Raw genomic sequence first — 25280 nt, forward strand, 5'->3', positions numbered from 1 at the left:
GACAGTTGACGACATGGTACTGGTTGAAAAGTTCTTTTTCTTTTTTTAAAGGTTGTGTCATGTCAGGTCACCCCTCACTCCTCTCTCTCTCTTCCAGGGTGGGTTGATTTAAAAAGGTTATGATCAGGTTACTCCTCACTCCTCTCTCTTCCAGGGTAGGGTGGATTTAAAGGCTCTGTAACCTTCTCGTGTAACCCAGCTGTCTGTCTTAGTTCTGGTCCCATCTTCATCATCATACCATCCTATCAGTGCTTAAACTTGACCCGTTTCTCATACCATCACACACCCTCAGAAGAGGCAGTCTGTCTTGGGTCTTACATCCTCAGAAGAGGCAGTCTGTCTTGGGTCTTGCATCCTCAGAAGAGGCAGTCTGTCTTGGGTCTTACATCCTCAGAAGAGGCAGTCTGTCTTGGGTCTTACATCCTCAGAAGAGGCAGTCTGTCTTGGGTCTTACACCCTCAGAAGAGGCAGTCTGTCTTGGGTGTTACATCCTCAGAAGAGGCAGTCTGTCTTGGGTCTTGCATCCTCAGAAGAGGCAGTCTGTCTTGGGTCTTACATCCTCAGAAGAGGCAGTCTGTCTTGGGTCTTGCATCCTCAGAAGAGGCAGTCTGTCTTGGGTCTTGCATCCTCAGAAGAGGCAGTCTGTCTTGGGTCTTGCATCCTCAGAAGAGGCAGTCTGTCTTGGGTCTTGCATCCTCAGAAGAGGCAGTCTGTCTTGGGTCTTGCATCCTCAGAGGAGGCAGTCTGTTTTGGGTCTTGCATCCTCAGAAGAGGCAGTCTTGGGGTCTTACACTGTCAGAAGAGGAAGTCTGTTTTGGGGTCTTACACCCTCAGAAGAGGCAGTCTATGGTCCTAACACCCTCAGAAGAGGCAGTCTGTCTTGGGTCTTGCATCCTCAGAAGAGGCAGTCAGTCTTGGGGTCTTACACCCTCAGAAGAGGCGGTCTGTCTTGGGTCTTACACCCTCAGAAGAGGCGGTCTGTCTAGGGTCTTACACCCTCAGAAGAGGCAGTCTGTTTTGGGGTCTTACACCCTCAGAAGAGGCAGTCTATGGTCCTAACACCCTCAGAAGAGGCAGTCTGTCTTGGGGTCTTACACCCTCAGAAGAGGCAGTCTTGGGGTCTTACACCCTCAGAAGAGGCAGTCAGTCTTGGGTCCTAACACCCTCAGAAGAGGCAGTCTGTCTTGGGTCTTGCATCCTCAGAAGAGGCAGTCTGTCTTGGGTCCTAACACCCTCAGAAGAGGCAGTCTGTCTTGGGTCCTAACACCCTCAGAAGAGGCAGTCTGTCTGGGGTCTTACACCCTCAGAAGAGGCAGTCAGTTTTGGGGTCTTACACCCTCAGAAGAGGCAGTCTTAGGTCATGCCTCGAGATGTCCACCAGCTGTCACATTCCATCACTGTAGGAATCACTGGGCTTTTATTTTAAGTAACTTTAAGAGTAACAATCCTACATTATTTTTTTTTTTTGACCCCAGTGAGTTGCTTCTTCAGTACAGGTCCGGGGTATGGAGACAGCCACGGATGGAAGAAGATTGGGAATGCCCCGACCTCCTCATCCCTCGCATCGAACACCATCCCATGCTGTTGAAATGACCTGTCACCCGGTGTGTGTGTGTGTGTGTGTGTGTGTGTGTGTGTGTGTGTGTGTGTGTGTGTGTGTGAATTGTACCCTCGTTGAACCAGATAAGTCGTACATGTTGCCTCTCACATTTGCCAAGGGGTGACGGTAGGAGGAGAACGACTGAGTGGGGTTGAGTGGGTGGGGGTCAAGTGAGTGTGTTGAGTGGTACAGATGATGGCCAGGTGACTTGATGCCAGGGGCGAGCAGTGAGGCATGGTACCATTGCATCACACAGCCCCATTATATATATATTCTTTCTTTCTTTCAAACTATTCGCCACTTCCCGCATCAGCAAGGTAGCGCCAAGAACAGAGGACTGGGCCTCTGAGGGAATATCCTTACCTGGCCCCCTTCTCTGTTCCTTCTCTTGGAAAGTTAAAAAAAAAAAAAAAAAAAAAGAGGGGAGGATTTCCAGGCCCCCCCGCTCCCTCCCCTTTTAGTCGCCTTCTACGACACGCAGGGAATGCGTGGGAAGTATTCTTTCTCCCCCATCCCCAGGGATATATATATATATATATATATATATATATATATATATATATATATATATATATATATATATATATATATATTTGTTTTTCCCTGCTACACATGGGGGCAGGCCATGTCTGGCGGGCTGGTGTAACATGTGGAGGACCGACACACACACACACACACACACACACGTGAGAGAGAGAGAGAGAGAGAGAGAGAGAGAGAGAGAGAGAGAGAGAGAGAGAGAGAGACGTGGGGTGAAAAAAAACTGCACAGTCATACAGACGTGGCTGGTGGAGGTGGCTCTCGTGGTATTGGTGAAATACCGTTGTTATACTTCGATGGGTTACGTGGGAGGACTGGTATAGTGTGCGGTGTGGATGATGAGTTGCGTGGGAGGACTGGTATAGTGTGTGGTGTGGATGATGAGTTGCGTGGGAGGACTGGTATAGTGTGTGGTGTGGATGATGAGTTGCGTGGGAGGGACTGGTATAGTGTGGGTGGGTTGGAGGTTGTTGGGGAATGATGAGTTGCGTGGGAGGACTGGTATAGTGTGTGGTGTGGGTGATTGGTTGCGTGGGAGGACTGGTATAGTGTGTGGTGTGGGTGATGGGTTACGTGGGAGGACTGGTATAGTGTGGGGTGTGGGTGATGGGTTACGTGGGGAGGACTGGTATAGGGTGGGGGTGTGGGTGATGGGTTACGTGGGAGGACTGGTATAGAGTGGGGTGTGGGTGATGGGTTACGTGGGAGGACTGGTATAGTGTGGGGTGTGGGTGATGGGTTACGTGGGAGGACTGGTATAGTGTGTGGTGTGGGTGATGGGTTACGTGGGTGGACTGGTATAGTGTGTGGTGTGGATGATGAGTTGCGTGGGAGGACTGGTATAGTGTGTGGTGTGGGTGATGGGTTACGTGGGAGGACTGGTATAGTGTGTGGTGTGGATGATGAGTTGCGTGGGAGGACTGGTATAGTGTGTGGTGTGGGTGATGGGTTACGTGGGAGGACTGGTATAGTGTGGGGTGTGGGTGATGGGTTACGTGGGAGGACTGGTATAGTGTGTGGTGTGGGTGATGGGTTACGTGGGAGGACTGGTATAGTGTGTGGTGTGGATGATGAGTTGCGTGGGAGGACTGGTATAGTGTGTGGTGTGGGTGATGGGTTACGTGGGAGGACTGGTATAGTGTGGGGTGTGGTGATGGGTTACGTGAGACTGGTATAGTGTGTGGTGTGGGTGATGGGTGCGTGGGAGGACTGGTATAGTGTGTGTGTGGGTGATGGGTTGCGTGGGAGGACTGGTATAGTGTGTGGTGTGGGTGATTGGTTGCGTGGGAGGACTGGTATAGTGTGTGGTGTGGGTGATGGGTTGCGTGGGAGGACTGGTGTAGTGTGTGGTGTGGATGATTGGTTGCGTGGGAGGACTGGTATAGTGTGTGGTGTGGGTGATGGGTTGCGTGGGAGGACTGGTATAGTGTGTGGTGTGGGTGATGGGTTACGTGGGAGGACTGGTATAGTGTGTGTGGTGTGGGTGATTGGTTGCGTGGGAGGACTGGTATAGTGTGTGGTGTGGATGATTGGTTGCGTGGGAGGACTGGTATAGTGTGTGGTGTGGATGATGGGTTACGTGGGAGGACTGGTATAGTGTGCGGTGTGGATGATGGGTTACGTGGGAGGACTGGTATAGTGTGTGGTGTGGGTGATGGGTTACGTGGGAGGACTGGTATAGTGTGTGGTGTGGGTGATCTGCATAGGCGAGGTCTCTGATTATTACTGTCTCTCCCTGGCTGAATGTCTCTCTCTCTCTCTCTCTCTCTCTCTCTCTCTCTCTCTCTCTCTCTCTCTCTCTCTCTCTCTCTCTCTCTCTCTCGTCTGGGATTTGGTGCGTACACACACACACACACACACCAGGAAGCGTTGTTTGTGTTCGTTGGTGGGTGGCGGAGGTGGGGCCGTGTGCGGTATGTATGTTCCGGGTCATCGGCCATACCTGGGGGTGTGTGGGGGGCACACGCGCCCTTCTCCTCCTGTGTGTCCTCCCAGGGCCGTCCTTCCACCCCCTCACGTTGCACTGCTCTCCCCAGGAACGGGGTGATAAAAGACACGGTCTGCTGGAAGCCCTTCGTGTCAATTTCCTCTTCGTCCTGGGAAGTTGGGTAGAGGACCTTCTCCTGTGCATATTCTTTCCTGCTTTTGTGCGCGCGCACACACACACACACACACTCATTCGGGTTGTCACTTGTTTACCAAATGGCGTCCTAGCTACGTCTCTTCGTTGTATATCAACTGACTGTTATATTTCTCTCTTGTATCTCCCCTGATGATGTGATTATTACACGAAAGTGCACTTGGGAACTTATCGTGTTTCATTTTCCCCCGTGGACGCCCATTCTTTAGCTGTCATGTGTATAATGCACTGAAACCACAGCTTCCTGCCTACATCCAGGCCTGAGGTGAGGAAGACGTTGTGCACTACGTAACGTAGCGCATGCGCATGCAGTCTGAAGGGTAAAAATGGTGTGTGAGTGTGTGTGTGTCTCTGTATGACCACTAGACTGTGTTTCTCTTAAGTCTTTCCTCCGATAGGTCTCACGAACGTGAAAAATCAAATAGATTTTTCTTTTTTTTGCCCTTTAAGAATGAAATACGTAAAATGGAGTGATAACGAAGCCCATTTTCTTTTTTCCCGCCTGGTTTTTTCCTTACTCATTCTGGTCGAGAATGAGAATGTATGAAAAGAATGAGGCAAAGTTTTTTTCTCTCTAATGAGGGTCGATAATATTCGTTGGTACTCAAATGTTTGAGCATTACCGGTCCAGTGTGAGTACGTGTGACTGGCAGTGCGTCTTCCATTATCGTTATGGGCCAAAGGAGGAGGGATACCAGTCGTCTGCAGTGGTGTCTCACGTCATTCAAAGTATCCTGTTGGAACTCTCTTGTTCATCTCACTTGTTACAGCGTTACTCGTGTGTTCTATCTTAGGCCCACGTAGCGAAAGTCGGGCGGTGTGTGTGTGTGGATCGCAGCGGTTACCCTGGCATATAGCTCATGTTTCAAGGAATTCTGGTTGAAGAGTCGGGGGCAAGTGTGTATGTGTGTCGTGTCTTGGTGTTTACCTTACGTATACCTGACAATGGTTTGGGAGGTTTTCTCTTACCCCTCACACAGCTGGGTCTGGGACCTTACCTTACCTTACGTATACCTTACGATGGTTTGGGAGGTCTTCTACTCCCCCACAGCTAGGGTCTGGGACCTTACCTTACCTTACGTATACCTGACAATGGTTTGGAAGGTTTTCTTCTACCCCTCACACAGCTGGGGTCTGGGACCTTGCCTTACCTTACGTATACCTTACGATGGTTTTGGAGGTCTTCTACCCCCACAGCTGGGGTCTGGGACCTTACCTTACCTTACGTATACCTGACAATGGTTTGGAAGGTTTTCTTCTACTCCTCACACAGCTGGGTCTGGGACCTTACCTTACCTTACGTACACCTTACGGTAGGTTCAGAAATGCTAATCTACTACCATAACTCTTGTATTATAAGATCACACCAGCTTTAGTTTTTAACACCCTTGCCTGTAAACACTGTTCGTGTTAGCGCCCCCCTTGCCTAATGACTTAACTGCTGTGGTTGTTTGTCCGTACCCATTGATAGTGATGAATGTCATTGTTGATGCTTTGAGGAGACAGCCCAACCTGGGAGGGGATGGGTTGGGATGGGATGGGATGGGATGGAGTAGGGAGGAGGAGGGGTGAGCAGAGTGTGTGTGTGTGTGTGTGTGTGTCTGTGTCTGTGTGTGGTTAAGAGCGAACGATCAAGTTATGACCACAGTTGGTGGTGCTGGTTCATCCATCCCCTCCCTCCCTCCCTCCCTCCTTCCCTCCCTCCTTCCCTCCCTCCCTCCTCCCGTGAGATACTCGCCTGGCTCACACCTGCCAAGGTCGTCCACTCCTACCGCCGGGCCCAGGTGGCGGGCCCTCCCTCCCTAACCCCAGACCTTCCTGCACAACCTCACCTGTCTTTCTTTAAAGGCCCAGTTGGGTCGGATCGTACGTAAGCACCCGCGCGCTCTCGCGCCCCTGCCCACCACCCCACCCCCTTTGGGAGCCGGGGAGGATCCCTTGGGAAATGAGGTTCCCTAAATGGGCTAGGTCCCTTAATTCGATGAAGGAGGTCTCATAGTGTCAAGATGGTGAGGGGGGGGGGGGGGTGTGCCACTTCGGTCACTATGCTACTACGTAGGTCGTCTACACCTGTTAGATTAGGTCATCAGGCCATATTAGTTACCCAGGTCATATTAGGTCTCCAGGCTATGTTAGGTTACCAGGCCATATTAGTTACCAAGGTCATATTAGGTCCCCAGGCTATGTTAGGTTACCAGGCCATATTGGGTCACCAGGCCATGGTAGGTCACCAGGATATATAAGGTACCCAGGCCATATTAGGTCACCCGGCCATATTAGGTCACCAGGCCGTATTAGGTACCCAGGTCATATTAGGTCAACCAGGCCATGTTATTAGGTCTCTAGGCTATATTAGGTCCCCAGGCCATATTAGGTCCCTAACCCAGTGAAAGACCCCCCAGGAGAAATAAGAGATCCTAGTCCATATTAGGTCACAAAACCGGAGAGAGAGAGAGAGAGAGAGAGAGAGAGAGAGAGAGAGAGAGAGAGAGAGAGAGAGATTCGTTCCCCGTGGCGCAGATTGCTCTCCCTCAGTCGTAAGAGCCTCGGGTGTGCCAAGGTTCACAGGCCAATAAAATCTCTGGAAGTTACAAGCCCATGAAATTACAGCCATATTACTTCGTGTGTCTTTCTTTTCCCTCTTGCAGGTGACAGACAACCCTGAGGCGGTGTGGCCGACGGAGTGGACGCGGGTGGAGGCCGTGCCCGAGGAGCAGGTCGACCAGGCCTTCTCCGTCCTCGTCCGCCACTGTCGCAGCCTGGCGCAGGAGAGGGACATCTTCAACCAGGTGAGTAGAGAGGGGTGGTTGGAGGCGGGGCACTTGATGGGAGAGTTGTTGTGGGGGTGAGGGAGGATAAAGAGGGTACTAGGAGGGGTGTTCCCTCCTAAGGGAAGGTACTGTGTGGATTCCGGGGAAGGGATGAGGTGTCAAGAGAAGGGGCCGACTGTACTAATGGTGTTATGACGGGAGGCCCTGGTGGAATGCAGGGTAGGCAGAGAGGACGTTGCCAGGCCACGAGAGCACTGTAGCTGAGGAAGGTATTCATGTGACACAGTAGTAGTAGTAGTAGTTGTTGCGGGAGAGGGAGGCGAAGTGCAGCTGCCCCCGTCGGTCAAATTGAGGGATGAGCCAGTCGGATGTGGAGGAGCGAGCGCGCCCTCCCTCCCTCTAGCACAGGCTAAGCTGTCGTGGCTTACTAAACTCCCGTGAGTTCAGGATGCAGCGGAAAGCCTTCATAGTGTGGAAACTTCGAGCCAGCCATCTTGTTTACACTGAGGGGGAAGTTCGTTCAGCTGTCGTCACCACCCCAGTCATTCCTGACCAGTCCCGTACAGTAAGTGGGTGGTCATCTGTTACCCCATCCCATACAGTAACTAGGGTCGTCTACTGCCCCGTCCCCCTACAGTAACTGGGGTCATCCACTGCCTCATCCCATACAGAGGCTTGGGGTCACTTACTGCCCCGTCCCTTATAGAGGCTGGGATTCATCCACAGCCCCGGCCCCAACAGAGATGGGTCATCCACTGCCCCCGTCCCGTGCAGAGACTGGAGGTCGTCCATGGATGCCATCCACTGCCCCCGTCCCGTGCAGAGACGAGGTCATCCACGGATGCCATCCACTTCCTTCGTCCCGTGCAGAGACGAGGTCATCCACGGATGCCATCCACTGCCCCCATCCCGTGCAGAGACTGGAGGTCATCCACTACCCAACTCCTGCATTGAGACGGGGTCATCCACTGCCCCCGTCCTATACAGAGACTCAGGGCTCATCCACAGCCCTGGGAGATATCACGTAACCCTAGGTGGGTCAAACGTTTTTGCCCAGTGGCCTCCCGAGCTGCAGGAGTAGTGGACCTACACACTCCTCCCCTGACACTGAGACAAGACAGGGCAAGGGAAGGGACGCGCGGGTAAAAAAGAAAAGGAAAAAAAAAAGACGCATGATTTTTCGGCAGGGAATTGGTGGTGTGTGAGAGCCCGGGCGCCCGGTGAGGTGTTGGCTGGTAAGTTTGGCTGCCACTTGAAGGAACAAGTTCGCCTGGTGTATAACGCAAGCGATGGTGTGGTGGGATCTGTTTGGGATATCATTGTGTGTGTGTGTGTGTGTGTGTGTGTGTGTGTGTGTGTGTCAACACAGGCGACGACAGGTGGAGGGTGTGAACCTCGGGCGCCTTGTTGAGTCTGGTGTTGACCGTTGTTGGTGATAAGGTGAGGAGGGGGAACAGATCTGGTGAGGGGTGGATTAATTTGCTGTTCAGCTGACACACCGCACCATACCTGCAGCACACGAAAGGCTTTTGTAGTATTAACCCTGGTGACAGCGCGTCTGATTAATGGTTCATTGAATCACCCGTAACCTGAAGGCCTTCGTCAGGAATATCAAGAAGGCCTTCGTCAGGAATATCAAGAAGGCCTTCGTCAGGAATATCAAGAAGGCCTTCGTCAGGAATATTGAGAAGGCCTTCGTCAGGAATATTGAGAAGGCCTTCGTCAGGAATATTGAGAAGGCCTTCGTCAGGAATATTGAGGTCTGTATCGTAGAGGACCTCAAAGGGCCTGTATTGTCCCAGCTGCCGTAACCTTCGTCAGGAGTACTGAGGACTCTGTTGAGGACTGGAGGAAAGAAAGAAAAAAAAAAGATATGCTTCTCTTGATCTGATGTGATCTCAGGAGGCCCTTGAGTGAGACCTGTGTAACTTGAAAGTTTGTCTTGTGTTTCAGGAGCTGCTGAAGGCGCTGTGCGGCGAGAGCGACGACGAGGACACCTCCCAGGAGAGCGTCCATCACCTGGGCGTCCAGCTGGCTGACTGCAAGGCCCAGTTACGACGCCTTCGGCAGGAGTAGTGAGTACCTTCCCCGTACCTTCTTGTTGCAGGGGGGGCGTATAATGCCTCTGTCGTCCCAGCTTCGGTACCCTCCGTCAGGATTAATGAGAGATGTGTCGTAGAGGTACCTTAAGACTTGTTTTTCCCCCATCTACGGCGCCTTCTTCAGTAGTATTGAGGACGTGTATTAGTTGCGGTAGCCTGTATTGTGGTGGCAACCGGATGGTTGCTATAAAGTCGTCGTTTGAATTGTGAGTTCTTTAGATGTAAACGTTTCGTTGTTTATGGTTCGTGATTCCTGAAAGTGTAAACGTTTCTTTGTTGATGGTTTGTGATGCCCGCTACGTGTAAACGTTTCTTCGTTGATGGTTTGTGAGGAGCCCTTTAAGTGTAGACGTTTCTTCGTTGATGGTTTGTGAGCCCTTTAAGTGTAAACGTTTCTTTGTTGATGGTTTGTGATTCTTTTAAGAGTAAACGTTTCTTGATTGATGGTTTGTGAGCCCTTTAAGTGTAAACGTTTCTTGATTGATGGTTTGTGAGCCCTTTAAGTTATAAACGTTTCTTTGTTGATGGTTTGTGATTTCTTTTGATGTGAACGTTTCTATGTTGATGGCAGCCTGCACCTCCTCTCATAGCCCACCTTGATGCACCTTAACCTAGGGCTAAACTGTACACTTCATAACCCACCTTTATATATTCGTCCCCGTGTCTTCGCCAGCCAGAGGGCTGCGGCTTCCAACAGCTAGGTCGACCAACGACCCAATGCAACGTTGATTTATGCCGGGGATTTCAGGGGTCAGAAAGGGTCTTATAGTCAGACCCCCAGTGCACAGTCACGGTCCCCACCCGGGCTGTGGAGGTGAAGACCCCCCTCCTTCCTTCGCCCCGCGAAGACCTGACGTGTTCCTCACCTCCATCCAGCCACTCAGTCATCTCGCCTCTCTCTCTCTCTCTCTCTCTCTCTCTCTCTCTCTCTCTCTCTCTCTCTCTCTCTCTCTCTCTCTCTCTCTCTCTCAGCGGCCGGCATCATCGGGTTTTCCAATCTTCCTCGAATTCCTCTTACCGCTCAAGCCGTTAACGCTTTCGTAAGCTTAATCATCTTCTTCTTCTATCCCTTTTCTCTTTTATTTCCTTCTCGACCAGTTTACTGCATTCTTCCCTTTTTCTTTTTTTTTTCCTCATCATTTTTCTTTCTTCAAACCTCCTTCTTCGCCCACTCTTCCCCATGCCCAGGTCCCTCCTTCCTGTAGCAGACACCCTGACGTTGTTCGGGGTAAGAAGTCCTTCGACGAAGGTAATCGGTGGCGGGGGAAGTTGTAGTGATGGGGGTGAGGTGGTAGTCAGTGGCCTTATATGGGATCGGGGGGGAGTCCGGTTGCGGGGCCCCACGTCTTCGCCACTGTGGTGGACGACAACCTATGGCAGTGTGGAAGTGGAGCCCTTTGAGCTGATAGCCGGTAAGGTCGTCCTCCCCGCGACACTGGTAGGGGGATGACACCCCCATCTGCCTGGCTAGTGTGGGAGGCGGGCAGAGAGTGCTCTTGAGAATACGTCGACAGATGAAGTGTTACGAGATAAGGAGTGAGGGAGGGGGAAATGGCTTCACATGAGGTATTATGAGATAGGAGTTGATAGAAGTGAGATGGAAACAGCTTACCTTGAAGTATGATGAGATTAGAATAGAAAGAAATGAGGAGGGGGGGGAGACATCTTATGAGATAAGAGTAGATAGAAGTGAGTGGAAACAGCCTGCTGTAATGGGTGGGTAGGGGCGTAAGACGAGGTTTTCGGGGGCTGTGAGTGGTGGTGGGTGGGTGATAGAGCTGTCCTCAAGTACTGGAAGGGGCGTAAGACGAGGTTTCCGGGGGCTGTGAGTGGTGGGTAGGTGGGTGATAGAGCTGTCCTCCAGTACTGGAGGACGACGTAGCCAGGTGGGTGAGCAGGTCTCGGGGCGGGAAAAGCACACACGGCTGTGATGTGACTCCATGCCTTCCACTTGGGTCACGGGGACCTTAGGACCTTAATCCTGTGAAACATTTTGCAGCGGCGTCTTTTCAGTGGACTGAAGGCCTCATTTGTGGCCCTGGTGTGTGTGTGTGTGTGTGTGTGTGTGTTGAGGGGGATGTATGTAATTACGGTAAGGGATGGGAACTGTACACACTTAGGGGGGCCCCATTACTCGAATTTTTCCCCCCTCTCAAATAACTTTTATTTTTACACTGTATGCCGTCTGCATGAACAATGAGTGTGTGTGTGTGTGTGTGTGTGTGTGTGTGTGTGTGTGTGTGTGTGGACAGCGTAGGTCTGGCGTGGGTTGGTGAGGGCGTCGGGGTGTGGCTGGTGCCACGCGAAGGGAGGAGGAGGCTGGATGCCAGGGTAGGTAGATGGAGTTAGGTAGATGAAAGGACATAGAAGTGAGAGGGAAGGAAAGAAGGGAGGGAGACGTAAGATGGTGTTGGAGGTGAAGGGGCACCCGTCTCTGGCCTGCGCACCGTCTCTCCAGAGGGGCCTGTGAGCCATCCAGCCCAGGCTAGACCAGCTCCGTCTCCCCGAGGGCCTGTGAGCCATCCATCCCAGCCTAGACCAGCTCCGTCTCCCCAAGGGCCTCTGAGCCAACCAGGCTAGACCAGCTCCGTCTCCCCAAGGGCCTCTGAGCCAACCAGGCTAGACCAGCTCCGTCTCCCTGAGGGCCCTCTGAGCCAACAAGGCTAGACCAGCTCCGTCTCCCTGAGGGCCTCTGAGCCAACCAGGCTAGACCAGCTCCGTCTCCTCGAGGGCCCTCTGAGCCAACCAGGCTAGACCAGCTCCGTCTCCCTGAGGGCCTCTGAGCCAACCAGGCTAGACCAGCTCCGTCTCCCGGAGGGCCTCTGAGCCAACCAGGCTAGACCAGCTCCGTCTCCCTGAGGGCCCTCTGAGCCAACCAGGCTAGACCAGCTCCGTCTTGCTAGAGTGGCCTCTGAGCCAACCAGGCTAGACCAGCTCCGTCTCCCTGAGGGCCTCTGAGCCAACCAGGCTAGACCAGCTCCGTCTCCCGGAGGGCCTCTGAGCCAACTAGGCTAGACCAGCTCCGTCTCCCCAAGGGCCTCTGAGCCAACCAGGCTAGACCAGCCCCAGCCCACTCCTCGGACGCTGTTCGTCGCAAGCGTCTGTCGTTACGTCGGGAATATAAAACCACCCTCGGCCGGCGGCACCGCCCCGTTGCGGAAATGTATCGAACTTACTGAGTGTTTACTCTCTCTCTCTCTCTCTCTCTCTAATCCCTTGTAGTTTTTCTACCCCAGGAGAAAATTGAATGAAGTTTAGTCGTATATATATTTTTTCCCCACTCTGTAACACAGGCCGTTGTGTGTGTTCTGCAGGAGTTAAGAACGAGTAGGGGAATGTGCTGTGGTTTGCGTGTGTTCGTGCTGTTCTTCTTTGTTCTTCTTGTTCTTCCCGGGGGTGCTGTGTTTCGTGCAGTGTTGCTGTGCCGCCACACTTCGTAGTCGTGGCTATGCACCATATGTTGATGCTGTGTTCCCCTGGTACATTGCTGCATGTGTTCCCCTACATTGCTGCATGTGTTCTCCTACATTGCTGTGTTCTATTTCCATTGCTGTTCTTATGTTTTCTCCATCGCTGCCTTCCTCTATTGCTGCCTTCCTCTTCGTATTGCTGTTGTGTTCCCTCCACTGCTGCTGCCGTGTTCCTCTCCACTGCTGCTCTCGTGTCCTCTCCACTACTGCTGTCGTGTTCCCTCCACTACTGCTGTCGTGTTCCCTCCACTGCTGCTATCGTGTTCCTTCCATTGCTGCTGTCGTGTCTTCTCCACTGCTGCTATCGTGTTCCCTCCACTGCTGCTCTCGTGTCCTCTCCACTGCTGCTATCGTGTTCCCTCCACTACTGCTGTCGTGTTCCCTCCACTGCTGATGTCGTGTTCCCTCCACTGCTGCTGTCGTGTTCCCTCCACTACTGCTGTCGTGTCCTCTCCACTACTGCCGTCGTGTCCTCTCCACTGCTGCCGTGTTCCCTCCACTGCTGCTCTCGTGTTCCCTTCACTGCTGCTGTCGTGTCCCCTCCACTACTGCTGCCGTGTTCCCTCCACTGCTGCTGTCGTGTTCCCTCCACTACTGCTGTCGTGTTCCCTCCACTACTGCTGTCGTGTTCCCTCCACTGCTGCTGTCGTGTTCCCTCCACTGCTGCGGTCGTGTTCCCTCCACTACTGCTGTCGTGTCCTCTCCACTACTGCCGTCGTGTCCTCTCCGCTGCTGCTGTCGTGTTCCCTCCACTACTGCTCTCGTGTCCTCTCCACTGCTGCTGCCGTGTTCCCTCCACTGCTGCTGTCGTGTTCCTTCCACTGCTGCTCTCGTGCCACTACTGCTGTCGTGTTCCCTCCACTACTGCTGTCGTGTTCCCTCCACTGCTGCTCTCGTGCCACTACTGCTGTCGTGTTCCCTCCACTGCTGCTATCGTGTTCCCTCCACTACTGCTGACGTGCCACTACTGCTGCTGTCGTGTTCCCTCCACTACTGCTGTTCCTGCCGTCCATTTAGTACCGGTGGAGCACACCTCCCTCCCTCCCCACTATCTCTCAACCCACCTACCGTGTGTGTGTGGGGATGTGGTGCAGGTGGGTGGCTGAGGGACTCAACCCACCTCCCGTGTGTGTGGAGGGATGTGGTGCAGGTGGGTGGCTGAGGGACTCAACCCACCTCCCGTGTGTGTGGGGATGTGGTGCAGGTGGGTGGCTGAGGGACTCAACCCACCTACCGTGTGTGTGGGGGGATGTGGTGCAGGTGGGTGGCTGAGGGACTCAACCCACCTCCCGTGTGTGTGTGTGGGGATGTGGTGCAGGTGGGTGGCTGAGGGACTCAACCCACCTCCCGTGTGTGTGTGGGGATGTGGTGCAGGTGGGTGGCTGAGGGACTCAACCCACCTCCCGTGTGTGTGTGGGGGGATGTGGTGCAGGTGGGTGGCTGAGGGACTCAACCCACCTCCCGTGTGTGTGTGGGGGGATGTGGTGCAGGTGGGTGGCTGAGGGACTCAACCCACCTCCCGTGTGTGTGGGGGGATGTGGTGCAGGTGGGTGGCTGAGGGACTCAACCCACCTCCCGTGTGTGTGTGGGGATGTGGTGCAGGTGGGTGGCTGAGGGACTCAACCCACCTCCCGTGTGTGTGTGTGGGGATGTGGTGCAGGTGGGTGGCTGAGGGACTCAACCCACCTCCCGTGTGTGTGGGGATGTGGTGCAGGTGGGTGGCTGAGGGACTCAACCCACCTCCCGTGTGTGTGGGGATGTGGTGCAGGTGGGTGGCTGAGGGACTCAACCCACCTCCCGTGTGTGTGTGGGGGATGTGGTGCAGGTGGGTGGCTGAGGGACTCAACCCACCTCCCGTGTGTGTGTGGGGATGTGGTGCAGGTGGGTGGCTGAGGGACTCAACCCACCTCCCGTGTGTGTGGGGATGTGGTGCAGGTGGGTGGCTGAGGGACTCAACCCACCTCCCGTGTGTGTGGGGATGTGGTGCAGGTGGGTGGCTGAGGGACTCAACCCACCTCCCGTGTGTGTGTGGGGATGTGGTGCAGGTGGGTGGCTGAGGGACTCAACCCACCTCCCGTGTGTGTGTGGGGATGTGGTGCAGGTGGGTGGCTGAGGGACTCAACCCACCTCCCGTGTGTGTGTGTGGGGATGTGGTGCAGGTGGGTGGCTGAGGGACACCGCCTCTGTTTGCCTTACATTACCACGGGCGTGGCCCCGGCGGTGTGTGTGTGTGTGTGTGTGTGTGTGGGAGCCCCCCCGCACTCCATCATCCGCCGTAGGGCCCCGCCACATCCTCGCACACGGTTTTAGGGTCGGTCGATGAGCGACTCAACGTAGGGCGCCGCCACTTTACCCCTCCCCCTTTAGCTTGGTGCTGCCATCTAGCCCCCTTTACGACTACTACTACTACTACTACTACTACTACTACTACTACTACTACTACTGCTACTACTACTGCTACTACTGCTACTACTACTACTACTACTACTACTTCTGCTTCTACTACTACTATTACTTCTACTACTGCTACTACTACTACTACTACTACTACTACTACTACCACTACACTACCACTACTACACTACTACTACTACTACTGCTACTTCTACTTCTACTTCTACTGCTACTGCTACTGCTACTACTACTACTACTACTACTACTACTACTACTACTACACTACTACTACTACTACTACTACTACTACTACTACTACTACTGCTACTGCCACTACTACTACTACTGCTACTGCTACTACTACTACTACTACTACTACTACTAATGCAGCCCCACTACCCCCTTTGTGTGACCTGCATCAGCTGATCGTCTGGGCGTGTGGGGCGGGAGGTCGGGAAGAGAAACCTAGCCGGTCGTATGACCTTTGACCTTGGGATGATAAGGGACCAGAATGATAAGTGATAACCTTTGACCTTGGGATGATAAGGGACCAGAATGATAAGTGATAACCTTTGACCTTGGGATGATAAGGGACCAGAATGATAAGTGATAACCTTTGACCTTGGGATGATAAGGGACCAGAATGATAAGTGATAACCTTTGACCTTGGGATGATAAGGGACCAGAATGATAAGGGATAACCTTTGACCTTGGGATGATGAGGGACCAGAATGATAAGTGATAATGATAACTTGGCTGTGGCAAGGCTATGGGTTCTGGACTGGTCTCTTCGGGTTTCCACCTGTGGTTGGTGGCTGAAGAATCTGTGGTTGTGACCCTTCATCTACATCGTGTTAACTGCAGGTCGTGTATATATATATATATATATATATATATATATATATATATATATATATATATATATATATATATATATATATATAATGCCTCCAACATTCTTCCATGGCTATTACTGTTCACAACTGTACGCTATGCTATGTGTGACCCGTGTCATGTTCCCAGTATACACTTATACTTGGTACATATATGTGATTCTGTGTATATATATTGTGCTTGTGTAACTCATATACATTGTACAGCTAATGTGATGTGTCCTGATGTGTATATATTGTGCTTATGTAACTCATTGTACATTGTACAGTTAATTTGACGTGTCCTGATGTGTATATATTGTGCTTATGTAACTCATACATTGTACACCTAATTTGATGTGTATATATTGTGCCTATGTAACTCATACATTGTACATCTAATGTGATGTGTCTTGATGTGTATATATTGTGCTTATGTAACTTTGTACATTGTACGTGTATATATTGTGCTTATGTAACTCATTGTACATTGTACACCTATATGTAATGTGTCAACTGTCCATCGTAATGGTTGTACTTGTACCGAGATGCGTCCTGCTGCACTATACACCTTACCTCCCCGTGCTGTGTTATCACACGAGTGTCGCTAAATGCCCTCCCATCCCTTCTGGTGGGCCGGGGTCTGCTTGGTCCATGCCCTCACTCAGGCCCGCCTGTCACCCTCCTGTGTTGGTGTATTGTACCCACTGCACGCCCTGTGCTGTCCTCCACCTACACCGTGCTGTCGCACCCACTGTGTGTTCTATGCTGGCCTCTATCTACCCCATGCTGTCGCACCCATTGTATGTTCTGTGCTGGCCTCTATCTACACCATGCTGTCGCACCCACTGTATGCTCTACGCTGGCCTCTATCTACACCTTGCTGTCGCACCCACTGTGTGTTCTATGCTGGCCTCTATCTACACCATGCTGTCGCACCCACTGTATGCTCTATGCTGGCCTCTATCTACACCATGCTGTTGCACCCAGTGCATGCTCTATGCTGGCCTCTATCTGCCCCATGCTGTTGCACCCAGTGCATGCTCTATGCTGGCCTCTATCTACACCATGCTGTCGCACCCACTGTATGCTCTATGCTGGCCTCTATCTACACCATGCTGTTGCACCCACTGTATGTTCTGTGCTGGCCTCTATCTACACCATGCTGTCGCACCCACTGTATGCTCTATTCTGGCCTCCACCTACACCATGCTGTCGCGCCCACTGTATGCTCTGTGTTGGCCTCCACCTACACCATGCTGTCGCACCCACTGTATGCTCTATTCTGGCCTCCACTTACCACTTACCCGTCACCTATGCTGTCTGTAACTTAAATGTTTTGTCTGTATAGAGAGAGTTCAACAGAGATTTTTCTTTAAACGAAATGAAAATAGAAGTGGCTAAATGATAGTCGAATGCGTGAGGAACATCACATAGTTTATTTTACCAGATGCATCATGAACTTCACATGGTTTATTCCCCTTCGTGCTCAGAGGGTCGTCCCGTCGTGCTCAGGGGGTCGTCCTGTCATGCTCAGGAGGTCGCACCCGTCGTGCTCAGGGGGGGATCGTTACCCGTCGTGCTTAGGGGGTCGTCCCCGTCATGATGGCGTTGATTTCAACCCATCCACCACCCCCCAAGATTCCCACATGGGTCATGTAGAGGGAGATTTCTCACTCCTCACTCCGCAGGACGCATCCACTGGTGACCCTCTGGGGGAGAATGTGTCATAGCATAACGAGGAGGCTGTACGTGATGGCTGAGGCAGGCAGGCAGGCAGATGGAAGGTGTGTGTGTGTGTGTGTGTGTGTGTGTGTGTGTGTGTGTGTGTGTGTGGAGGTGGTCGGGTCGTTGGCAAGGGATGGGTGGGCGGTATATCCTCCGTCGCACGTCGCTGGGGCCCAGCCGCCAAACATCGACAGGAAATACCTGTTGGTTGAGAGGCTGGGCTGGGCTGGTTGCTTGATGTGTGTGTGTGTGTGTGTGTGTGTGTGTGTGTGTGTGTGTGTGGATGGGGAGGCGATGGCCTTTTCCTCTCTTTGTGTAGATTCGAGAGAATCCTCCTCCTCCTTCTCCTCCTCCTCCTCCTCCTCCTCCTGTACTCTGTAGGGTTCAGTGAGGTGGACTTTGAAGTGGCGTCCAGGCCTCTTGAGAGGCAGTGGGAGTGTTGTGGGGCTACAGAGGAGTCGTTATGGTAACTATGTGGTCGTTGCTGGTGGGCGGGTGGTGGTTCAGGGAAGGTGGGTGGGTTTTGTGAGGGTCATGGGTGGAACAGAGGGACTGGAAGAGCGATGTGGGTGGGAGGACTGTGGTTGGAGTGATGGTTACGATGATGGGTGGAAGATCGTGGTTGGTAGGGGAGTTTCATGGACGGGTGGTGGTTGGGTTGAAGGATTGTGGTGGCGGATGGTTAGGTGTGACGTGGTGGCCCGTTGGTACTTGGGATAGAGAAGATGGTGAATGATGATACAAGGGGTGGTTGTTCGGGCGTAGGATGGTCGTAAATGGTAGTTAGGGATTGAGTCGTGGCTGTGGTTGGGCTAATGAAAAGTGGGAGGGGGAGAGCAAAGATGGAATGAATATGATGGTAGCTTGGAGGTGGAGTAGAGTGGCAGGAGAGGTGGTGACTAGGGAAGAGAGATGGTATGGCATGATTTGACTGAATGGTAGGCACTGGTTGGAAATGGAACGTAAAGGTTGTGTGGTTGTGGTTGGTGGTTGTGGGAATGTTAGGGACTTGTTCGTGAAGGGTGACTGTGGTTGTGGGAGGTGGAGGACGATTGTGGTGGGGTTGTGGGCGGTGGTGCCGGGTTTAGGATGATGGTGGTAGGTTGAGAGGTGGTTGTGGGCGGAAGGTGGATGATGACTGGGGGTAAAGAGAGAGAGAGAGAGCTGTTGGTTGTAATAGACGTCCATGGTTGTGTGTTGTGGCACGTGGGGTTTCTGAACGCTGTGGAGGATGGTTGCGTTGAACATGATGAAGGACGCTGGCGTTGAACACGGAGGATGATAGGATGGTTGCGTTGAACACGGAGGATGATAGGATGGTTGCGTTGAACACGGAGGATGATAGGATGGTTGCGTTGAACACGGAGGATGATAGATTGGTTGCGTTGAACACGGAGGATGATAGGATGGTTGCGTTGAACACGGAGGATGATAGGACGCTGGCGTTGAACACGGAGGATGATAGGATGGTTGCGTTGAACGCGGAGGATGATAGGACGCTGGCGTTGAACGCGGAGGATGATAGGATGGTTGCGTTGAACACGGAGGATGATAGGACGCTGGCGTTGAACGCGGAGGATGATAGGATGGTTGCGTTGAACACGGAGGATGATAGGATGGTTGCGTTGAACACGGAGGATGATAGGATGGTTGCGTTGAACACGGAGGATGATAGATTGGTTGCGTTGAACGCGAAGGGATGACAGGAGGGTCGCGTTGGCCATGGTGAAGGATGGGTGCGTTGAACACCGAGGATGGTCGGATGGTTGCGTTCAACACCGTCGAGGACAATTGTATGGTCCCCTCGAACTCGGCGGCGGAGGATGGTCGGATGGTAGCTCTGAGGGAGGCGGCGGGGGAGCGAGAGAGAGAGGGAGGTGAGGTGAGGTGAGGGAGAGAGAGAGCGAGAGAGAGAGAGAGAGGGAGGTGAGGTGAGGTGGCCATGGCTGTGGTGGTATTAAGGCACGATAGCGGGCCGGGCCGGGCCACCTACCACAGGGAGTTGTGCAACCCTGAATTATGTTAGAATTGCACTTTATCTCCCCACCATCAGAGCATGACCCGACCCGACCCTGTCCGTAGCACCGCTCACATCAACCTCCCTCCTCCTCCACTACCGCTGCCTCCTCCTCCTCCTCCACCACCGCTGCCTCCTCCTCCTCCTCCTCCTTCTCCTTCTCGAGCCACCTCACTGTCAACCTCCTCCTCCACCTCCTCCTCCTCCTCCTCCTCCTCCTCCTCCTCCTCCTCCTCCTCGAGCCACCTCACTGTCAGCCATCTGTAGATATTCGCCTCTGGTGTGACGAGTGAAAAAAAGGGCCATTTTTTTTCCCCCCCTCACCGCATCATGTAGGGTTGTGGGGCGAGTGTGTGTGTGTGTGTGTGTGTGTGTGTGTGTGTGTGTGTGTGTGCACTAGTGTCTTAGGGACGTCTGGATACTGGCGGTGGGGGCCATCGCGACGTCGCCTCTGGTCAGTGTGGGCAGGACTTTCAAGGACCTCCCTCTGGGAGACTCCAGAAGGCACTCGGAGACCCAGATTCAGCCACCCAACCAGCGAACGCACCAGCCAACCCACCAACCAACCAGCTAATAAACGAACTAACTAGCCAACCAACCAACCATCCAGCCAACGAACGAACTAACCAACCAGCTAACAAACAAATCAGCCAACCATCCAACTAGCTAAGAAACGAACCAGCCAACCAGCTAAGAAACAAACTAACCAGCCAACCAACCAGCTAAGAAACGAACTAACCAGCTAACAAACGAACTAACCAGCTAGCAAACGAACTAACCAGCCAACCAACGAGCTAACAAACGAAACAGCCAACCAACCAACCAGCTAACAAACGAACTATCCACCCAACCAACCAACCAGCTAACATACGAACGAACCAACCAACCAACCAACCATCTAACAAACGAACTAACCAACCAGCCAACCAGTCAGGTAGCCAACCAACCAACCATACCAGCCAACCAGCCATCCAGAGCACCAGGATTAAGAAAATTAGCACACAGGAAATTGCTGGCTAGTGTCTCGAGGGAGGTTGAGAGAGAGAGAGAGAGAGAGAGAGAGAGAGAGAGAGAGAGAGAGAGAGAGAGAGAGAGAGAGAGGACAGGTTTGCAGGGAAGCCGTTCACAGAAGCCCGTTATGTTATTGTCTCTTCATTGTCCTCCGTAGTAAGGAAATACACCTAAAGGCTCCCAGTGTGATTAGATCTGGACGCCAAGACCTTGTCAGGGGGTGGTGTACGTGCAGAGGAAGGTGGTAGGTGTTGTACGTGCAGAGGAAGGTGGTAGGTGTTGTACGTGCAGAGGAAGGTGGTAGGTGTTGTATGTGCAGAGGAAGGTGGTAGGTGGTGGTGTACGTGCAGAGGGAGGTGGTAGGTGGTGGTGTACGTGCAGAGGGAGGTGGTAGGTGGTGGTGTACGTGCAGAGGAAGTTGGTAGGTGTTGCACATGCAGAGGAAGGTGGTAGGTGGTGGTGTACGTGCAGAGGAAGGTGGTAGGTGGTGTACGTGCAGAGGAAGGTGGTAGGTGGTGGTGTACGTGCAGAGGAAGGTGGTAGGTGTTGTATGTGCAGAGGAAGGTGGTAGGTGTTGTATGTGCAGAGGAAGGTGGTAGGTGGTGTTGTACGTGCAGAGGAAGGTGGTAGGTGTTGTACGTGCAGAGGAAGGTGGTAGGTGGTGGTGTACGTGCAGAGGAAGGTGGTAGGTGTTGTACGTGCAGAGGAAGGTGGTAGGTGTTGTACGTGCAGAGGGAAGTGGTAGGTGGTGTTGTACGTGCTGAGGAAGGTGGTAGGTGTTGTACGTGCAGAGGAAGGTGGTAGATGGTGGTGTACGTGCAGAGGAAGGTGGTAGGTGTTGTACGTGCAGAGGAAGGTGGTAGGTGTTGTACGTGCAGAGGAAGGTGGTAGGTGGTGGTGTACGTGCAGAGGAAGGTGGTAGGTGTTGTACGTGCAGAGGAAGGTGGTAGGTGGTGGTGTACGTGCAGAGGAAGGTGGTAGGTGTTGTACGTGCAGAGGAAGGTGGTAGGTGTTGTACGTGCAGAGGAAGGTGGTAGGTGGTGTTGTACGTGCAGAGGAAGGTGGTAGGTGTTGTACGTGCAGAGGAAGGTGGTAGGTGTTGTACGTGCAGAGGAAGGTGGTAGGTGTTGTACGTGCAGAGGAAGGTGGTAGGTGTTGTACGTGCAGAGGAAGGTGGTAGGTGTTGTACGTGCAGAGGAAGGTGGTAGATGGTGGTGTACGTGCAGAGGAAGGTGGTAGGTGGTGGTGTACGTGCAGAGGAAGGTGGTAGGTGGTGTACGTGCAGAGGAAGGTGGTAGGTGGTGGTGTACGTGCAGAGGAAGGTGGTAGGTGGTGGTGTACGTGCAGAGGAAGGTGGTAGGTGGTGTTGTACGTGCTGAGGAAGTTGGTAGGTGTTGTACGTGCAGAGGAAGGTGGTAGGTGGTGGTGTACGTGCAGAGGAAGGTGGTAGGTGGTGGTGTACGTGCAGAGGAAGGTGGTAGGTGGTGTTGTACGTGCAGAGGGAGGTGGTAGGTGTTGTACGTGCAGAGGAAGGTGGTAGGTGGTGGTGTACGTGCAGAGGAAGGTGGTAGGTGGTGTTGTACGTGCAGAGGAAGGTGGTAGGTGGTGTTGTACGTGCAGAGGGAGGTGGTAGGTGGTGGTGTACGTGCAGAGGGAGGTGGTAGGTGGTGGTGTACGTGCAGAGGAAGGTGGTAGGTGTTGTACGTGCAGAGGAAGGTGGTAGGTGGTGTTGTACGTGCAGAGGAAGGTGGTAGGTGTTGGTGTACATGCAGAGGGAGGTGGTAGGTGGTGTTGTACGTGCAGAGGGAGGTGGTAGGTGGTGTTGTACGTGCTGAGGAAGTTGGTAGGTGTTGTACGTGCAGAGGAAGGTGGTAGGTGTTGGTGTACATGCAGAGGAAGGTGGTAGGTGGTGTTGTACGTGCAGAGGGAGGTGGTAGGTGGTGTTGTACGTGCTGAGGAAGTTGGTAGGTGTTGTACGTGCAGAGGGAGGTGGTAGGTGTTGTACGTGCAGAGGAAGGTGGTAGGTGGTGGTGTACGTGCAGAGGTAGGTGGTGGGTGGTGGTGTACGTGCTGAGGGAGGTGGTAGGTGTTGTACATGCAGAGGGAGGAGGTCGTTTTAGCGGCATCTACAGCTTCCATCAGCGGGTGTTGGAGGAGGAGCAGCAGCAGCAGCGGTGGTAGCGTCGTCGTCACGCAGGAGGAGTGCCCTAGTGACAGCTGCTCCAGGAGCAGCAGCGGCGACAGTGTCAGCAAGGTGGGGGAAAAACACGACGTAAATTGGCAGCTGCCTTCACCGGGAGAAAAAAACCGTGGTGACAGCTGCAGGCAGAGTAGCGGTAGAATCAGAGAGGAAACACCCCCATTTATCATCCCAGAACTTGAGGAAGACCAGGAACGAAAGGAGTGAGAGGAGGATGAACCCTGGGAGGACACGAAGTAAGTGTGTTAGTGGAAGGAAGGGGAGTGGAGGCGAGGCTGGAGAACCGATAGTGAAAATAGGAACAGCAGATGTGGTGGTGAAAGGGGGGGAAAGCAGGAGTAACGCTAGCAGGGATGGGGGAAGTAGCAGTAGAAATGGTAAAAGGAATGGAATGGAACAGTAGAAGCAGGAACAGGGATGAGAGTAACAGTAGAAGCAGGAGTGAGAGTAACGGGAACAACAGAAGCAGTAGCAGGGATGAAAGTAACAGTAGGAGCAGGAGTGAGAGTAACAGGGACAACAGAAGCAGTAGTAGGGATGAAAGTAACAGTAGGAGCAGGAGTGAGAGTAACAGGGACAACAGAAGCAGTAGCAGGGATGAGAGTAACAGTAGGAGCAGGAGTGAGAGTAACAGGAAGAACAGAAGCAGGAGCAGGGATGAGAGTAACAGTAGAAGCAGGAGTGAGAGTAACAGGAACAACAGAAGCAGTAGCAGGGATGAGAGTAACAGTAGAAGCAGGAGTGAGAGTAACAGGGACAACAGAAGCAGTAGTAGGGATGAAAGTAACAGTAGGAGCAGGAGTGAGAGTAACGGGAACAACAGAAGCAGTAGCAGGGATGAAAGTAACAGTAGGAGCAGGAGTGAGAGTAACGGGAACAACAGAAGCAGTAGCAGGGATGAAAGTAACAGTAGGAGCAGGAGTGAGAGTAACAGGAAGAACAGAAGCAGTAGCAGGGATGAAAGTAACAGTAGAAGCAGGAGTGAGAGTAACAGGAAGAACAGAAGCCGTAGCAGGGATGAAAAGTAAACAGTAGAGTCGTCGCGAGAGTAACAGGGACATTGCGAGTGTACGTACGACATTAGTGTAAAAGCGCCTGGAGCGTGTGTGTGTGTGTGCCTGTGGTTGGGAATACCTCACTACCTCAAGGTCACTCAGGTCCTCCCTTCTGGCGATAACCCTTCCAACCGCAGTCCGCCTTGATCTCCGTCCATCCTTCTGCTACTCACTCACTCCCCTCCGCCACTACCCGTCCACAACCACACCGAGGTGTGATTACCCCAGACCCCTTGGGTCTTCTACCCACAAGCTGCCTTCAAACCATCGTTCAGAGAGTATATATATATATATATATATATATATATATATATATATATATATATATATAATATGTATATTATATATTATACTTTGTCGCTGTCTCCTGCGTTCGCGAGGTAGCGCAAGCAAACAGACGAAAGAATGGTCCATCCAACCTACCCACATACACATGTATATATATGTATATGTGTGTGTGTGTGTGTGTGTGTGTGTGTGTGTGTGTGTGTGGTTCCGCTACCAGTATCAGTAGACATGTTGTTGCCACCTGACTCGGGGCAGCTGGGATATAAATACTCATGGGACTTTGTCCCTCCTGTCGATAATGCACAGTTGATGGTGACGCACAGCAGGATTCCCTCTCGGAGAGAGGAAATATCTTGGAGAGCATCGTTGGTTTATTCCTCACTTGTCTTGAAGGTCCGCAAGATCCAGCCTACCGTCTTTTTCTGTGGGGATTGGGGAAGCAACTGTTGCTTCGTTGTGTTCGCTGGAGGTAAGATTATCGGACAGTTATTTTTCTCCGAGGTCTTTCGCTTAGTTCTTACGACACATGATGGGTGTGCGTTTCTGTCTGTTATTCTGTACTGCTTTTCACTGCTTCACTTTCTCCAAAACCGATTTAATTGGTGGATTATTTTTCTTGTCACCTTTTAAGAAACACGTTCTTATTGGCCGACCGTTAAGACTGCGTGTTTTTTGTTTTTCATAGTGTCTTATATGCTGATGATTTTCACGTTGTGTTCATATGCAGCAAAGGTGGATATATGACACTATGGCACCTCGCTGAGGCATAAGTACATTGCCTTTTAGGAAGTAAACAGACGCTTCAGTCAACCTGGTGGTGTACAAGAACGTGGTGTGACCCGTTAGCCTTAGAGTCATGTATGTCTGTCTGTCTTGTCTTACTTACGTTTCCTACGCACTTTTTTTTTTCTTCTAAGTAGCCAAGATCCCGTGGTCACATTTAGCCAGAAGTCCGTGTTGCATATACATCATCAGCATTTTCCCCGTACCTCCACACCGTCATCTTGGAGCGCTTGAGAGGGGCGTAGTTGGTCTCGCTCTGAAGACCCGTTGTCCCTGGCTGCGTCATTCCATGTCAGGACGCCCTTCGAT

General features: G+C 52.4%; 1 protein-coding gene across 4 annotated transcripts in view; it reads left to right on the top strand.

Moving 5' to 3' along the window:
- Positions 1-25280, top strand: part of Girdin (protein girdin) — a 571686-nt gene that overhangs the window by 467194 nt on the left and 79212 nt on the right. For all 4 annotated transcript variants that reach the window (XM_071681027.1, XM_071681029.1, XM_071681028.1 and 1 more), the window contains 2 exons: positions 6929-7069; positions 9005-9126. In XM_071681027.1, coding sequence (XP_071537128.1) covers positions 6929-7069; positions 9005-9126 — 263 coding nt within the window. The remainder of the gene's footprint in view (positions 1-6928; positions 7070-9004; positions 9127-25280) is intronic.

The sequence above is a fragment of the Panulirus ornatus genome, chromosome 32, assembly GCF_036320965.1.
Source record: "Panulirus ornatus isolate Po-2019 chromosome 32, ASM3632096v1, whole genome shotgun sequence".
Classification (NCBI taxonomy): Eukaryota; Metazoa; Arthropoda; class Malacostraca; order Decapoda; family Palinuridae; genus Panulirus; species Panulirus ornatus.